At 47.4% G+C, this 18536-nt stretch overlaps 1 protein-coding gene and 1 non-coding gene across 2 annotated transcripts in view; both read left to right on the forward strand.

Annotated features, from left to right (window-relative positions):
* The window catches only part of Zdhhc14 (zDHHC palmitoyltransferase 14), a 247818-nt gene extending 229586 nt beyond the window's left edge, over nt 1–18232 (forward strand). The window contains 2 exon segments of the mRNA XM_048420326.3: nt 2381–2483; nt 17204–18232. Of these exon segments, the coding sequence (XP_048276283.2) occupies nt 2381–2483; nt 17204–17605 (505 nt within the window). The 3' untranslated portion in view covers nt 17606–18232.
* Nucleotides 7000–7108, forward strand: LOC125392435 (U6 spliceosomal RNA). Its single transcript, XR_007229515.3, has one exon. It is a non-coding gene; the product is annotated as a U6 spliceosomal RNA (small nuclear RNA).
* Nucleotides 18233–18536: the final 304 nt, after the last annotated feature.

The following is an 18536-nucleotide window of genomic DNA, read 5'->3' on the forward strand; positions in this document are numbered from 1 at the left end:
TTGTCAGAGGTTTCTGTCCTGCCTGGTTCCCACAGTTGTTAAGTCCTAAAGAAATCACACAGAAGTCTACATTAGTTACAAAACTGATTGGCCCATTAGCTCAGGCTTCTTATTAACTCTTAAAACTTATATTAGCCCATTTTTCTTGTCTATGCTAGCCACATGGTTTGGTACCTTATTCAGTAAGGCAGACACATCTTGCTTCTTCTGTAGCAGGGTCAGGACTGCAGAGGAATAGGCTTCCTCTTTCCCAGAATTCTCCTGTTTTCATTGACCCGCCTCTACTTCCTGTCTGGTTGTCCCGCCTCTACTTCCTGCCTGGCTACTGGTCAATCAGTGGTTATTTAAAATATAATTGACTGAATATAGACAATTGTCCCACAACGACATGTAGTTCTCACAATCTGAGATCAGCAGTCGAGCCGCATGCCTTCTAAGTAGGAAGTGTTTATCCTTGTTCCGCCCAGCCTCTGGTGGTGACCAGTCATCCTTGGTCTTAGCTTCTACGTTCTAGTCTGTGTGTCCGTGTTTTGTGGCCTCCTTCCTGTGTCTGTTTCTCCACATGCCACTGCCATCTGTCTTCTCTTCTTAAGGACACCAGTCGTAGTGGGCTGAGACCCTCCTTAGTTAGGAATTCATTTCTCATGGTTACCTTTGCAAGGTAACCAGAGGTTACAAATAGGGTCACATTCACAGGTGCAGAGGTTGGCACAATTCAGTCCCCAGTGTTCCTCTTCAAGCCAATGTCAGTGGACAGAGGGGTGGGAGAGAATGTGGCTTTGGTGGGGATGGTTTGAGAATAAATACATAAATACAGAGAGACCAAAGCAGAGTGTATGCAGGTATGGTCCTCTCTGGTCTCCCACAATGCACCAGTACAGTGTAGGCTCTCAGAAGATATTTCTGAATTGGTGTGACCTTGAAACTAGAGAAGAAAGTTGAGAACAATTGTGGCAGTGGGGGGTAACTAAGAGGAAGCTGTTGAGGTCTGGAGCAGGTGACAAACATTTAGAGTGACAAGGGGAGCCACCAATGCCACAGGCCTCTTTAAAAGTAGAAATGACAGGGAAGGATATAATTCAGTGTTAGAGCATTGTCTAGCAAACACAGGTTCAAATCTCAGTATCCTAAAGGAAAAAGTGACAGAATTTGGTAACTGATTTCATCACAGGGCCTGTTTGAATCTCTTTTCCTGTTTCTGGGGTAACATACCCTCTTTAAAACAATTTAAGGGAGGAAGGGCTTATTTTGACTCACAGGTCAAGGGTACTTCAGGATAGGAAAGTCAGGACCAGAGGGGTTTGATACAGCGTGTCACATTGTATCCACAGGAAACAGAACAACAATGCTTATGCATAGCTCACTTTCTCCTTGATAGCTGTAGCTGATTTTTCTCTGTCAGCTGGTCCCCCTGGACTGGGTTCTTTCCTATTCATGGGTTCCTGCAGCTGCTTATGAAATCATACTCTAAGGTTTAATATCAGCTACAATTGTTTGGCCAATGGCTCAGGCATATTACTGACTAGCTCTCACAACTACATTAGCCCATTTCTATTTTTCTGCATATTGTCATTAGACCACGGCTTACCAGTGATGCTCTGGCATGTTACTCCTTCAGCAACTACATGGCATCTTCCTGACTCTGCCTTTCCTTTCTCTGCACCTTTGTTTGGATTTCCTGCCTAGCTATACTTTTTCTGGCCATTGACTGAAGCAGCTTCATTCATCAACCAATAAAAGCAGTGCATAGTCACAGCATCCAGAGGGACGTCCCACATCAGTGTACAGTCCAGGACCCTAGACTCGGGAATGGTACCTCCCACAGTGTGAGGATTGTTCACAATCAAGATAATCTCCCACAGACATGCTCATATATAGTGGTATATTATTCGTGATTTAATAAATAAAAGTTGCCTGAAGATAAGAGGGCAAAGCAGGCACACTAGTCAACCATACAGGCCAGGCAGTGGTGGCACATACCTTTAATCCCAGCAGCCACACTAGTTAGTCATAGAGGCCAGGCAGTGGTGGTGCACACCTTTAATACCAGCACTTGAGAAGCATATAAGATGGGAGGAAATGGGTCTTAGGCTTAGTCTGAGGATTCATGGAGACAGGATATTGCCCTTTTGGTCTGATCTCTCTGGTGGTTGGCTGCTTTGCTTTTCTGATCTTCAGCTTTAACCCCTATATCTATCTCTGGGTTTTTATTATTTGTGCTATACCCATGGGCTCATCTCCCAGGCGATTCTAGATCTCATCAAATTGACACTTGAAACTATCCATTGTAGAGGGACCCCAAGCTTAGACATTTAAATAATGTTGTCATCATCGTTGCACTTTTCCTCAGCCTCTCCTTCCTGTGTTTATTCTTCTGCAGCCTCATCGACAGAAGAGGATACATCCAGCCCGACACGCCGCAGCCAGCAGCACCATCGAACGGGATCACCATGTATGGAGCCACGCAATCGCAGAGTGACATGGTAGGAACTAACTGTACCAGGGCCACTCTTCCCTGCGAAACCCTCTCTTCTGCTGGCATGCCCTCTAACCTAATAACACATGCCTGAAAAGCAAATGTTAGTAGGAGGGACATCTGGAACATCCATATTACTGGCATGCTAGCGTGGGAGAAGTGAATGACAAAGTTGGACAGTATTCAGGGAGGGACCATGCCATCCAGTGTGACTAGCTTGTTTCTTAAGACACACACACACACACACACACACACACACACACAGTATTTGTGCTCTAGTAGTATATGGCACATTGAAGGAAGCCCCTGCCACACAATCAGGGAGCAGTTAAAGGACAGCATCTACCTTCCCCCCAGGGCTGGACCTACTTTGTAGTCTTAATCTCCTGTGCTGTCCATTCCCAGTGTGTGATGTTACTATACTAACGTACCTGCTTCTCCAAGTGGGCAGACCACCGCGTCTCCATACTTCCACCCTGAATCTTAGTCTGACCTGCAGCCGCTATGTACAATCCTCAGACCCAGGGCTCCATTATTTACAGTGTAAACCAAACTCCCTGCACACCTCTCCCGAGCATGCATGCACCTTGCACAGTTCACTGTAAGGCAGGAGGTGGGGAGAGAGCAGGAAATGCCTTACTGTGGACATCTGCAGCCACTGCACATTGACCGTGACCCTCGGAACCTGAGTTTCCTGAGGTATTTGGAAGCCAGTGGCCTCTGCATTTTCCCAAAGAAGCTTCCAGCTTCTGCAGAACTGAAGTTCAAGCTCCCACCCATCTGCTGCTTGTCATTTGTACAGCTGAGTCTCCTACACAGAGTCTGCGTGTCACACAGAGGAGCTGGCTGGGGGTAGACTTGGGGAACCCTCACTGCTGAGCAGAGAGCGCTGCAAGGTGAAGGTTGATAGCAGGCTGTCTCCAAGCCCTGGAGCTAGGAAATCATCCCATTCCCTGGTCACCCAGGGCTCAGGACCCCTGCAGGAGGATTGCCTGAGTTCATTGTTTGCTGTCGGTGGCACCTTGGTTGAGTTATGTTGCTTCACTGGCTAATAAAGTCTCCTTTGAAAGCAGTGTGGACACAACGTAGTCTCTGCCACTCTGCTCCATGAACACCCACACATGCCCACACAAGGAACTCTGAAGGCCTCTTACCATATTTCTCAGGGAATCAAGAACAGAGAGAGTAGGATATGTGCTCACAAAAGGGAGGATATTGGATTTATTAGGCAGCAGATGTCCAAGATACTGAATGACCTCATTTAATCCTAAACCAAAAGTGGAAAATTATCACTCATTTTTTTTTTTTAGCTGTAATGGGAGTATAGCAGAATTTCCACCAGCGTCTAGTGATTGCTTCTCTGACTGGCACACATGCTGATATGCATGCAACTCCCACCCATTCATCCAGCACCTTCCCAAGGTTCTTGCTGTGTGCTGAGTGCTAGACTCCTGGGATAGAAGGCTTATAGTGCTTAGCACCCCCCCCCCCCCATATCATAGGTCCTGGGAGTCAGCATAACATGGAAGCAAGTCCATGAAGGAAGCGTTAGCAACCTTCATCAGATAGCAATGTTCTTATGGAGATGGGTGGCCTTGCATTAGTCATCATGAGATCCCCTAGCAATGACTCCAGATTGCTCTGCACAGTCCTTAGATTCAGAAGCTAAACAAGGGCATCTTGAAGGTGCTATCAGCCACTCTGGACGCTGTAATAGGACATGGGTTGGTTGCTTTTCCATTGTGTTGATCAAAATACCTGCGAGAACAACGTAAGGGAAGAAATACTTCTTTGGGCTCATGATGCAGCTGATGGTTCTGCTGACAGCTGCTTGGCCCCTTGTGCTTGGGCAAGACATGATGGTGGCACGGGCACGCTCAGAGTGTGATCTTCACTTCAGGGAGAACAGAAAGCAGAGTGGGGGAGGGGAGAGAACGAGAACAGATAGGAAGAGGATGCCTCCTTTGAACAAACACCCAAGTGACCTACTTTCTCCGAAAGGATCCAGAACCTCCCACCACTAGCCATACCTCGTGAACCTGTGAGAGACATTTCATAATCAACCCATAATAATACAGAACTGTGTGGTCATTCCGTGGTCCTGGACACTTCGGTCTGCCATAGGAGTGGTGCAGAGGCATCTCTTCCACATGGGGGTACTGTAGAGTCAGCAAGCTTCGGAAGTCCAGGATGCTAACCATTCCACGATGGAACTGAAGCCAGCCTGTAAGAGGGTGGAAGGAGGGAGAACTGACCACAGAGACCAAACAGCCACCAATACCCCATAAGTGACTTTGACAAGTTCCATAGCCTTTCCCCAACTCCATGTTTTCATTCTGAAAGTGAGAACATTGATGCTGCCATCTGGTAGGGCTTCTGTGAAGATGAAGTAGGTGAGTGGATAGCATTTAAATCTTGCCTGACACGGGGCAAGTACAATGTAAGCCTTTGCTCTTATTATTCCCTCTCTGGAGTTCATGGGTAGCAAGATCTGGAGCAGCTGTAGTCTTGTGAGCAGCAGGGCAGCAGAGGACATGACTGATGAGGGTAAGAGCTGGGTCCGTAGCAGTTAGTCCCCTAACCCTCCGGAGTTCATGCTGCCTCTCTGGTCCTCAGCCTTCCTCATTTGCAAGATAGGAGCTATCCCGGACAGCGGGATATGAATGGGGGTCCCTGAGGAGGAAGAGGAATGGAGGGAACAAGAGACACGAGAAACGATGGCAGGACAGGATTTCTGATCAAACCGTGCTTTATTAATTCTTAGAAGCTGTTATATAGCAAACGGGAAAGGGGGGAGGGGAGATGTATCCGGTCTGCTGGAATTCAGGCCCTAGCTGATAAGTAAATACTGAGGGTCTGTGATTGTTGACTAACAAAGGAAATGCTAATTGTTTCTAAAAGCCTGGGGCCTGCAGGTCTCACTAGGAAATAAGATACCAGGTTGATTTCCTAGGTTCGGAACTTGCCCTGCAAAGGTGAATGAATATCTTACTTATCTTGTGAGCTTAAAATGGCTGTAAACAAAATACAGATCTCAAAATACAGGTCTTTGCTTCCGGCAAGGAGCCAGGACTTCCTGGGTCTAAAGTCCCTTCCAGCTCTGACCAATTAAAGGTCCAATCTTTGAGCATCACTGTCCTAACACACAGGTTAGCCCCACCTAGAAGAGGGTGGGCCATGGCTCTCAGTTCTTCCTCCTCCAACCCATCACACCCCACAATTCCCAAACTGAGTGCATCCATTCTTTTTGGAGGATGGGGGCATGTGGAAGTCCAGCCTACCTGCCATACTCTCCCAAGAGTCACACTGTGCATTCCTCTTCTCACTTGTCTTGTATTTCCGGAGCAAATCCCACTTAGTCGGGATAAAACAATTATCTTTTTATGCTGCTTGATTCACTTTGCCCGTATTTCGCTGAGGTGTGAGAGACATGGTCTGCAAGTTCCTTCTCCTGTAAAACTCTCTCAGGGTTGGCGTCAGAGTGATAACTGCCCTTCTAGAATGACTTCAGAAATGTGTCCTCTAGTCCTTCGCTGAATAAACTGTGAAAATGGATGTTGTCTTTTCTTTGCCGATGCAGGAGAACTCCCCAGCGAGGCCTCTAGCTTTGAGTTTTCCTTCCCCTGTGCTTAGGAGTCTGTTCCGGGTTTCTGTTTCTTGGCCGGTGTCAGCTGTGGGTGTCCCTGTGGAGATGTGTGCATCTTGGCTATTGCTGTCAATTCCTATCCATCTTACATCAGTACTACTCTATTCTGAAAACAGACGCAAGATGAGATACTAGACGGCTGAAATGTTAAATAGAAAGTTCCAGTAACTGGTGAATGTGGGAGGAAAGAGACGGAGACTTTGGTGCAATTATAAAAGCACACAGTGGAGGGCCAGCCAGATGGCTCACTCGGTAAAATCGCTTTCCATTCAAGGATACAAGCCTGATGACCCGTGTTGGGCCCCCAGAACACACATAAAGCTACAAGGAGAAAACCACATCTGCCAAATTTTCCTCTAACCTCCACACGTATGCTGTGTTCTGTACACACATACCCACACACAATAATAATAATAACAACCTTGAAATCATTTTAAAAACTCATTGAATAATTCCCTGAGGGACAAGTTGGGATATTTTTTGGAGGATAGTCTTTGTTTTAATCTCTGTGTATATGTGAGGATGTATGTTTATGTGTGTTCACACGTGTGAGTACAGGTGCACGCATGCCATGGCACACACATAGAAGACATAGAAGTCAGAAGACAACTTCAGTTCTTGGTCCCTGACCTCCGCCTTGCTTGAGACAGTGTCTCTTATTGTTCACTGCTGTGTATGCCAGGCCAGCTGGCCCGTGATTTCCTGGTCACTCTCCTGCCTCCGTCTCCTGTCTTGCTCCTGCGTGTGGATATGCACCACCATGCCCAGCTTTATGTGGTCCTGAGGGTCCAAACTTAGGTCCTTGCACTTGGGTGGACCATGGAGCTATTTTCCCAGCCCTAATTTTGGTGTTTATTTTATTTAAAAAATACATGTAGTGCTCGCTTCGGCAGCACATATACTAAAATTGGAACTGTACAGAGAAGATTAGCATGGCCCCTGCGCAAGGATGACACGCAAAAATTCGTGAAGCGTTCCATAAAAAAAAAAAAATACATGTAACTCTCCCAGCTGAGAGAGTGGCACCTCCAGCCAAGGGACTCCACCAGGGGTCACGGATCTTTTACTGTTTGCTTTGCTCTTTCTCCCTTTGAGTAGCATCAGGGCCAAATACACACACCCAGCAGTCCCCTGGAAGTGATGTGTATGGTAAAATTAGTGATGGTATTTAAGAGTGGCAGCACAGTTACTTTTTGGGGGGCTATTAGAGCATTCCTCTCATTTGATTTGTAGACTGCCTGTAACAGACATCCCAACTACACACCATCATACACACACACACACACACACACACACACACACACACAGCCCAACAAGACCAGCAGGGTCTGACCAGCATTTCCCAACAGCTCCCAAGCTGTCTGGTGTCTAATGCAGGCAGAGATAGCAGGCATCTCTCCTCTGTTCCTTGGAAACAGAAGCAGCTGGCCCAGATGTTTGCCAAGAAATCCATCACTTCCCTCTTTATGGATTTATTTTACAGAGTTAGCTCTCACAATCAATTTGAAAAATCTTGTATCCTAATCCTCAATGTGAAACAAACATGCAAATCCATTAATAGAATCGTAAAGTGAACTTCAAGCTATTTTGAAGCAAAGTCAAGTTGATTTGGTACAGACCCACACTGCATCAAGTGATGCTTGACTAAGGATTTACTCTCCTAATAACTTTTTAAGTGTTGTTATTTGTGAGGGCTGCCTCGTTCCATTCTCATTACAGCTTAGAAGACATCCCAGTGATGGTGGTTTGGATGAGAGCGGTCTCCATAGGAGCATACATCTGAACCCTTGGTCCCCAGTTGGTGGAACTGTTTGGAGAGGACTAGGAGGTGTGGCCTTGCTGGACTGTGTCACTGGGAGTGGGCTTAGAGGTTTCTAAAAGCTTACACCATTCCCAGTGGTACCCTTTCCCCTCTCTTGCTCCAGCCACTATGCCCACCTGCTGCCTCTGTCCTGCTTGGGACAGTCCTCTTTAATACAAAAGAAAAACGCCCAGTGCCCAGAGCTTGTGGTCGATAGGAGTTGTCATCCTACAGATATTGGAATGGGGAGAGCCGAGGACTCCTAGCACTGACAGACAGAAAACAAGTCATCCTTCCTTCAGACCCCTTCCAGGGAAGACACTAACTCAGCCCATTCTGTCTTGCCACCCTGCTGTCACTGTTCCATCCTGCAGTCTTCTTATCGGCCATCTGTCTTCATTTTTTTTTTTCTATTGCGGTGGTAAAAACCTTGATCAAAAGCATCTTAAGACGGAACTTTAGGCAGGAACTGAAGCAGACACCATGGAGGAATGCCGCTGCCTGGCTTGTTCGACCTGCTTTCCTAGACAACTCAGAATCACTTGCCCACAGGTGGCCCCACCCACAGTAGGCTGGGCCTTCCCACATCCATTGCTAATCAAGAAAATGCCCTACAGACTTGCCTAGACCAACCTGAGGGAGGTATTTTCTCAATTAAAGTTCCCTCTTCCCAAATGATCTTTGTCAAGTTGACAGAAAGAGAGTAACCAGCACACCCTCCCAGTTCCTAGAACATACCTTCATGGCTTCAGGGTCCCATGCCATAAGTTCCAGGCCAATCGGACTGAGGCCCGAGGACACAGCTGTGTGACAAGACCGGCACTAAGCTCAGCTGTCACCTGCTCACCTCATTCCATCCATGCCCACCTACACGTGTGTCAGCCATTTCCATGACATAGCAGCTGTGACTTGCCATGGGCTGTGCCAAGCCTGGTGCATGCATCACTCTTATGACCTCCACAATGACCCCAGGAAGATTGGCACTAGCATTGGTTCCATTTTACAGATTAAGAAATCTGGGGCGTACAGAGCTTAGGGAAGTTTGCCTGAAGAAAACACAGTTTGACCCAAGTCCCTACTCTGAACTCCATGCTATGTTGCACGCTGGTGAAGAAACGTAGAAGGTCGAAGTGTGTATGAGTTTCTCCCAGAGTCTTTCGGTTGTCCTCGTGCTCCCCCCACCCTGAAGCCTACTATGGGGGGGGGGGGGGAGATTTATCATCATCATTCATATTCTAAGGAGAATGAGAGTCAGATTTCAGGGATCTATGAATTTCAAGGAATTGATATTTGACTTAGATTTCAAAAGCATTTCAGACTGGGTATGGTGGCTCAGGCCTCCCTCTAATTTCATCACTTGAGGGTGGAGGCAGGAGGATTAGAAATTCAAGGTCATCCTCAGCTACGTAGCAAGTCAGCTAGCTTGGGCTACACGGGATCGTGTCTCAGCTGGAAGGACCAGAAGGACAGCACTTGCTGGCAGGCATGAGGACCTGAGTTCGGATCCCAGCACCTATGTTAAGAGTCAGGCATGACATGCACACATGCCTGTCACCATGGCACTGTGTGATAGAAACAGGAGGATTGCCAGGGCTTACTGGCCTCCAGCCTACTTCCGGTTTCAATGGCAGACCCTGTCTTAAACAAACAAGACAAGGTGTGACAGACCAGGACACCCAACATGGTCCTCCGGCTTCAGCACTGGCATGTACACCCACGCCCCAACACAAGCACTTACACACACACATGTGAACCTGCACACCTACACAAAATTTCCCATTTTAATAATAGTAATAGAACAACAGTAATAGTAAGTGTGTGTTTTAATGCCATTGGTTCAGTACTTCAACCCCGGTGCCTACAATAGTCTCTAATAATTGTTATCAGTAGTGGCGGCTAAGGGAGGGAGAAGGAACGAGGTTGAGACTAATGACTGTGTGTCAATAATTACTGTGTGCCACTTGGCTCAATCCTTTGCATTTATTTACATCTCATTTAATCTTCTCAAAGGTGAGGTGTTAATGAGACCAAGTGAGAGCATGCTAATTATCCCATTGAGGAGACAAATTCCTCAATATTAAGTATGTGACACAACTAACCGGGACTGCGCTGAGGTTTCCTCCTTGGCAATCTGACCCCATAAAAAGCGCTCTTCTTAACCCTCTACCCCAGGGCTTCAACATGGAGGTATTTTTATGATGTTGTGGTAGTCACACCCTATAAGCTTACCCTGCGGAACACAATTCATTTGTCACGGTCACGAAGCCAGGCTGTGTGTGATCCATCTACAGCCTCTTCCGACGTGGTCAATACGCCCATCTGTGAGGGTTAACGGACATCACCTGACTGCATCTGGGGTTTCCTAGGGAACAAGCTTCCAGGTGTGTGGTTCTGTAGGGATCGTTTAGCCTCTGGGCACGCCTCTGAGGGTTTTGTTGGTTAAGTTCATTGAAGAAGACCCATGCTAAAGGAGAGCAACACCATTCTCCAGGCTTGGTCCTAGACTGCATGGAAAGGCAGTTCTCTCTCTCTCTCTCTCTCTCTCCCCTGGCGTCACAGACCACCCTTTCCAACTGTGAGACCTAATAAAACCCTCCTTCAGTTGCCTTTATCAGGTAATTCGTCTTAACAGAAAAATAATAACCTCTCACATGCTGTCAGTCTCCACTCTGGCAAGTGGCAGTACTAGTAAATGCAATTAGCCACCCCTCTCTGCATGCCCCCCAATCCAAACTATTTGCAGCTCTTCCAGCTGGTGTAATGGAGCGTCCTGTGTGTGCTCATACCAGGTGATCCACCAGACTGGTCCAAAGTGACCACTAGGATGCTGCTTGGGGTATGTCTTTAGTAACTTTTTCTGCATTAGTCCTCTACCTTTTCTTCTAGGGCTTCTGATTATATATGTTAGAGCTTTCAGTATCAGGCCAGAGCATAGGTGCCCATGGCCCTGAGTGTGTTTCTGCAAATTCTCTCGGTTTCTTTGCCAGGGCCACTTCTTCTGATCTTTCTTGATGTTCGGAAATTTTTCTTCTAGCACCTCCAGTCCACTCCTAAGCTCCTCCAGGGAATTCAGTTATTATGATTTTACTTCCACAATTTTCCTTCGGTCCTGTCACACTTTCCCATTTATTCGTGTGTTTGTTAACACTTTATTAAACAATGGACATTCCGGGTGGCCTAGTATCTACTTTAGACTTTATGAACTTCTTTTGAAGAATGACCGTTCTCATTTTAGCCTGTCGTTGAATTGCTGGTTAATCACCTTGAATTTTATGGGCTTGTGTCGTATTTGGTTAGTGCAGGACTGTGAGAATCCATGGGGCTTTACTTTTCAGCTTTGCTAGCATGCTATTGCCTTACCTTAGAACACAGCTCTTTTGGTCTTCGTTGTTGTTGTTGTTTTGAGACAGGATTTCTCTATATAACAGCCCTGACTGTCCTGGAGCTTGTTGTGTAGACCAGGCTGGCCTCAAGCTCACAGAGATCCACCTGCCTCTGCCTCCCAAGCGCTGGGATTAAAGGTGTGTGCCACCATGCCTGGATAGGACACAGTTCTTGTTCTTATCAAGGCTTCTCCTTGTTGGTGTCTTAGCTGAAGGCCAACTACAGTGATGGAGGGCATTGATGAGACCAATCAGCCCTATCTGTCTCAACTGCAGCATCCCTATTCAACTCTTGACTTTGTTGTAGCTACTGACTTATAGGTCCTGATAGAGATCCCAGCCCTGTGCTAAGAGTTATGGCCGACTCCCTATATCCCCTCCCTGTCCAGTATCCTCCAATGTCCTGACCCTCAGATCCAGCCACTGGTATCCCCATACCTCATCTCTGTTTTTCCACCCAGCAGGGCTGCTATGCTGTGGTCAAATGCTAGCTCTTGGGGAATTTCTTAGGCCATAGAACTGACCCTGTGAGTTCCTCTTCCTCAGAACCTACCATTGTTCATCCTCTACTGACACCATTTGCCACCATATGCATCTGCCATTCTGGTCATGTTTGTAGAGAGAGTATATACCCGTCACTCGTCACTCCCTCCTGAAGGTAAAAGTCTTGTCTGTGAGTGGAGGACCTGAGACAGCAGATGCTCCCACATGCCCAGATGCCTTCACTGCCTACTCTCCCAGTGACATACGAGATGATCCCTGCATTGGCTACTCTTCTACTGCTGTGACAAAATGCCATGACCAAAGGCAACTTCTAGAAGGCAGAGTTTATTCGGGATTACAGATCCAGAGGAAGGGTCCATTATGATGGGAGAGGCACAGCAGCAGGAAGCCAGACTGGGAGCGGAGAGAGCCAAATGGAAGTGGAGAGAGGTCATAGACCCTCAAAGTCTGTGCCCAGTGATGTACTTCCTCCACCGCCTAAAAGTTCCACAACCTTCCCAAACATGACCACCAGCTAGGGACCAAGTGTTCTAGGGGACATTTTATGTCCAAATTGACACATTCACTATGACCAAAACTCATATCCAGTGCCTGTAACCTTAAAGGAGAAGTATCCAAGGAAGGGAAGTGATGAAGAGAATGGAATCTTAAACTGGAGCTGCAGGTGTCTCCATGCAGAGCCTGGAAAGTCACGGATTGTGGGGGAGCAGCTCAAGCAACTTTAAGACTTGTTGCTTGTTTGCTTCACCCCGAATCTGCACTTCAGGAGGATTCTGAAAGGAGTGCTGGTCTTCTGACTGCAGTTGTGTGCCCTTAAGGCCCAGGACAGGGCTTTACAGCCTAGCAGAAGTCAACCCTGTCCAGCTCGAGTCCTTCTGACAGAGTTGAAGCGAAAGCTGCGAGGAATCTAAGCCATTGTATATGTAAATCTAGACTGCCTAAAAAGTTCTTAGCATTTCAAAAATTCAGACTTTCCTCCAAATACTGGGTTTATTTCAGATAAGATGTCAATCAGACTAGAATACTGTCCCAAGTTTTACCCAAAAATCTACAGAAATTGAGAGTAAATGATCTTGCTGATGGTTTACCTTTTGTTTTTGTTTTTTAAGGTTTTCTCTTTGTTTTACATTTATTTATTGATGTAGTGTGTGTGTGTGTGTGTGTGTGTGTGTGTGTGTGTACATGTGTGTGTGCATGTCCACACGTGCATCCAGTGGTGTGTTTGTGGAGGTCCAAGGACATCTATGGGAGTCAGCTCACTCCTTCTATCATGTGGGGTCTGAGCAGGAGCTCGGGTCTTCAGACTTGGCAGCAAACACCTTTACCCACTGAGCCAGCTCGCTGGCCCTCCGTGGTGTCTTCATATTGAAGCACTAAATGCTCATCTAATGTGATTGGCATTAGATCACATCTAACATAATCTAATGACACCGGAACATCTGAAACCATAAATAATTTCTTCACCGTGTAAACATGGACACTGCCTTTGGACTGTGACTCAGAGCAAAAGTCCCAGCACTCCAGATACAAAGGTCTGCTGGAAGACACTCACACACAGTCAACTTCTACTCTGTCCCCCTTGAGTATCTGACCAATTTTTAATATAAAAAAGTCCAGTAATTTCATATGCTATAACCAGTGTTTGATTAATGAAGTCCTTTTTAAATGATTATTCTGAAAATGAGAATAGTAGTTTTTTTTAACATATGCTCTTCATGCGGACGAACTGTCACCATCATAAATCGGGGCACTTTTCTCTTAAAATTATGTAACCTGTTAGATAAATTCAAATATACCTTAGATGCAGAACCACCAAACTCGGAGAGAAACACGCAAGCAATCATAGCGCCCTCTACTGCTGGAAGGTCAGAAGGCCTCAAAAGGAAAACTAGAAAAGCAGAGGGACAGGAAGTGGCTCAAGGGGAGCAAGGAGAGCGTGCATTTGGTGCGTGAGAGAGGGGGGGAGGAAGAGAGAGAGAAAGGGGGAGGAGAGGGGAGAGAGGAAAGAGGGGGAGAATAGATGAGAAGAAAAAGAAAACAAGAAGAAATGCAAGGGGAAGAATCTATCAAAGAAAAACATGGAGGGACAATAAGTAGACTATGTAGGGACAGAGAGTAAGAAAATTAGATATAAATATCAACAAAAGTGGGGGCTGCAAGATGACTTAACCGTTAAAGCCACCTGCAGCCAAGCCTGAGGACTTCTGGGTTTGAGTCCCAGTACCCACAGGGTGGAAGGAGAGCATGGGCTCCTAAACGTTATCCTTTGTCCTCCCTCCCTCCCTCCCTCCCTCCCTCCCTCCCTCTCTCCCTCCCTCCCCTCCCCTCCCCTCTCTCTTTCACTCTCACACACACCACAAAAAAAAATAGATAAATAAAACTTTAAGAAAGCTTTTTTAATCAACAAGAGGAAATAGAAATTAGAACCAAAAGTTTAAAAAAAAAAGGAAGTGAGGATATTTTTTATTGGGCGTCTCCATAGAAACCCTGAAAACACTGGCTGCTTTCCAAACCTATAATATTCTCAAATTCATTCACAACGATGACAGTTCATCCAACCATCATCCTTAGAATTTGGACAGTATGATAAATGGAGAAAAAATCTGACCTGAAAAAAAAATGTAGTGTGTGTGTGTCTCTGTGTGTCTGTCTGTGTGTGTGTGTGTGCGCGCGCACACGCGCACACAGTACAATTACAGTTCTGCATAGTCCTAATTCATTTTATTCAAGTTCTCGAAGGAGATGCTCACGGCAGATACTATTTATAGTATGGAAATTATAAACTGCAGTGTGCAGAGCCTTCCTGTGATCACCGGTTAGAATCCGATGAGGCCCCACCCTGTCCCTTGTTCTAGTCAATAAAACAGGGATATAGGCTGTACTCTGCTGGCAGAGTTGAGTCCTGAGTGCCCCCTGAATGAGTCAGATGGTTTTCAGAGACATGGGGCAGCAGGACCCTGAGGCTCATCGCCCCAAACCTATGCTTACTGGAACCATACAAAGCAGGGAGGAGTTACACAGGCTAAGGAGGCCTGTGAACACAGACTGCAATCGGGGAGTATTCACAGCTATGCCTACCCATCCTTTTAGACGTTTAAACAATGTGTGGGCACTGGAGAGATGGCTCAGTGGTTAAGAGCACTGACTGCTCTTCCAGAGGCCCCACGTTCAAGTCCCAGTACCCACATGGCAGCTCACATCTGTTGTGACTTTAAGACTGACATCCTCACACAGATACACATGCAGACAAAACACCAATGCACATAAAGGTGTTTTGTTTTGTTTTTTTTCCTGTGTGTAGAAGTCAGGATCTCTTACTTGGAGTGACTTTCTGCAGATGTGCGCATTTGTCCGTGTCCATGTGTATGTAGGGTACAGCGGGAGCGGGGTGGGGTGGATGTGGACCCCAGAGGTCAGCCTCAGGTGGTGTTCTGCCAGCGCTGCCACCTTGTTTCTGAAAGAGTCTTTCACTGGCCTGGAACTCATCAAGTAGTCTGGATTGCAGTCAGTCCTGAGAATTCACCGTCTCTGTCTTCCTAGCATTGGGATTGCAAGTATATGCTGCCGCGCCTGGCTCCTTCCTTCCTTCCTCCCTTTCTTTTGACCTTTCTTTTAACATGGGTTTTGGGAATCATACTCCGGCCCTACTGTTCCCACAGCAAACATTTTAGCAGCTGAGGCTCTCCACAGACCAGATGGCACCAAGTGTCACCATTAAGCATTTCAACAAAGTTCCAACCAGTGGCATTTTTTTCTTTTTTTGCAAGCCCAGTCCACCTGGTAAAAAAAAAAAAAAAAAAAAAAAAAAGGAGGGGGGAATCACAGGAGAGGTCCCTGCACTGCTCCAGAGAACCTCTGTGACAAAGAGAAAACATATATGCAAAGAATGTGATCTCACAAGGAAGCAATGCCCACAAGAGGCCCCGAGCCTCAGCTTTCTTGGCTTCATGGTGCCCCACCTCCAGGCCACAGGCTGTTGTTTAAGCCAGCAAAGTGATGTTTGTATCTTCACATCCCTGCCTCCTTGTTTCTTTGAGATTCCATTGACTGGGATGAAACAAGACTCCCCACCCTCAATGCTATGTCATCACCCAGAGCCCCCCTTGAATTTGGATCCAGCCCTGAAGCCAGGGGCTTTCAGCTTCTGCAGCCCTCAGCCTTCCCATCTAGGCTTAGATGGAGGGAACTTGACAAAGGTGTGCTCCAGGAAGGGTGCGCACAGCAGGGGATGAATAGACATTTGCGGTCTCAGGCAGTTGCTCTCGCTGCCCCCATTAAGGTTGCTTTGTACGTGTTCCTGTTGGCTGCTTCTGGGTTGCCGGTGATGAATGGCACATCTGCCTGTGCCAATTGGTAGTAACAGGGCTATTAGTGTGTGGTTCTAATCAGGGAAGACTGAGCCAGATAAAGCCAATATTTACCAAGCACCATATGTAGTTGTTGTTGGTTTGCAGTCAATGGACCCAGCCTCAACACTGGAGCCATCTAGCTGTGAGGTCTTGAAAAAGCCCCGCAGCCCCTGTGTGCCCTAGTCCTTCCTATTTAAACAGAGGAAGTACGCTTGTTCCCCAGCTAGTAGTGTGATCCACACTCATTCCTTCTCCTTGCTGTTGGGAAGCTGCCTTCTGACTCTGAGGCTCCGGGCAGGATGGAGTTTAGGGTTCCCATGTTCTGTGCAGTGGCTTCTGGCTTCTCAAACATCTACACACTTCAAAGCCAAGGTGGGCAGAGCAACTGGGATCCCCGTCTCACAAACCAGAAGTGTGTCTCACTACTCTGTGACGTCAGCCACCTGTAATCCCCGCACACGGGGGGGGGGGGCAGAAATGGGTCGCTGGAATAAGCCTGCCAGCTAGACTAATCAAATTGGTACATCCCGGGTTCAAGAGAGAAACTCTGCCTCAGTATATGCGCTATGGGGGAAGGTACCTGATTTCAACTCCCCCCCCACACACAGGGGCACATACAAACATATGCACATATATGTATACACACTTACATGTACACCACTTACAGATACATACACAAAAACAAAAGTTCTCAACTTACCAGAAGCAGTGGTCTCTACGGCTGAGGGTGGGAAAATCCTGTGACTCTTTTTCAGGATTATTTTTAAATGGCATCCTTTAAGTTGTGAATGAAGGCCATGAGTGCCATAGCTGAGAGCTGACATTGCACCCTGGAGGCCCACCAGTGAGTGCCCGCTCATCAGCGCCCTCTATTCAGCCCCTCAGATTTGTATGTGACATTTCTCCGGATGTCTGCTCCTTGCCTCTGCTTTACTGACAAGTCACTAACGGTTTCTCTTCTCCCACACCCTCCCGCCCCTGTCTCACCCTCTCCCTTCCCTGCCTCTCTCTACCTTCTTTTTGCTGGCTCCTGCTGCTCTCCAGTGCGACCAAGACCAGTGCATTCAGAGCACCAAATTCGTTTTGCAGGCCGCAGCCACTCCTCTGCTTCAGAGCGAGCCCAGCCTCACCAGCGAAGAGCTGCATATGCCTGGGAAGCCAGGCTTGGGCACCCCGTGTGCTAGCCTGACCCTGGGTCAGCCCACGCCACCCTCCTCCATGCCCAACCTTGCCACCGAGGCCACGCTCTCGGACATTATGCCCCTGAAGGACGAACACGGGGGCCACCAGTTTCTGACTCCGGATGAGGCACCCTCACCGCCAAGGATGCTGGGGGCAGGCAGCCCCCTGACACATAGCCGCACCATGCATATGCTGGGCCTGGCCAGCCAGGACTCTCTGCACGAAGACTCCGTGCGGGGCTTAGTGAAACTCAGCTCCGTGTGACCTGCATGGCCAGCCGTGGGACCACGGGTGACAACAAACGGAAAGAAAACAATGGACCTAGCCAAGTGGACATTTTGTTTGGAATCTGCCAGGTGGGCCAGGGAAGGGAGGCTCCTCTGGAGGAGCCTGGAATGAAAGAGGCTGCGTGGATGCAGCACCCTCTGTCGGCTGCTCTTGGGACAGACACGAGGAAGGTTTTCGTCACTGGCGGCCAGACTGAAATTGCACTTAATGTAACGCTACTAATTGAAATTGACAGGCCGTTCCATTTGTTCGTTACAACAAAACAAAACAAAACTCCTAACGGGAAAGGCCGACCAGACCTGGGTTTGCATGCCACACTTGTGCTACAGTGGTGGTATTCCAGAAGACACGCTGCTTTCTCTGTTTTCCTTCCTTTCCTTCTTTTTAATCTTGTGAAACTTTCCAGAGCGACAGACTGAGCACAAAGGACGATGCCATCCTGCGTGGACTTAGCTGCAGAGGGTTACTGGGGCCCATCCTGCCAGGGACAGACATTTAACCTTCTGTCAGAGCTTAGATGGGGTGTTGTGCCACCACTTGGCAGTCCTCGCCTCCTGTGTGGTAAACATCCTGTGGATAGCCAATAAAATGACTCCTCTGCTATTTTTTTGATCTGTATACAATTGTCCTTACAACTTATATACAAATAGTCGTTTATTTGTTTGTTTGTTTACAATATCTTTGGAAAGGAATAATTCAGCACAGCCAAAATTCAGATTTTAGGAATGTGGGATTACCAGGTGGCTTCCTGGGTGGGAGCTGAGCTTGCCAATAGTCCCCAACCCTTGGCACCCTCCCCTTCAGGGTCTGTTTATAAAACAGGCTTATCAGGGTTTGCTCTACACTTAAAGCCACCCACACGGCTATTATGTGCAGTAGGTGAAGGGAAGGGTACCCAGGAGAAGGG

This window comes from Myodes glareolus, chromosome 1 (assembly GCF_982192425.1).
Source record: "Myodes glareolus chromosome 1, mMyoGla1.1, whole genome shotgun sequence".
Taxonomy (NCBI): domain Eukaryota; kingdom Metazoa; phylum Chordata; class Mammalia; order Rodentia; family Cricetidae; genus Myodes; species Myodes glareolus.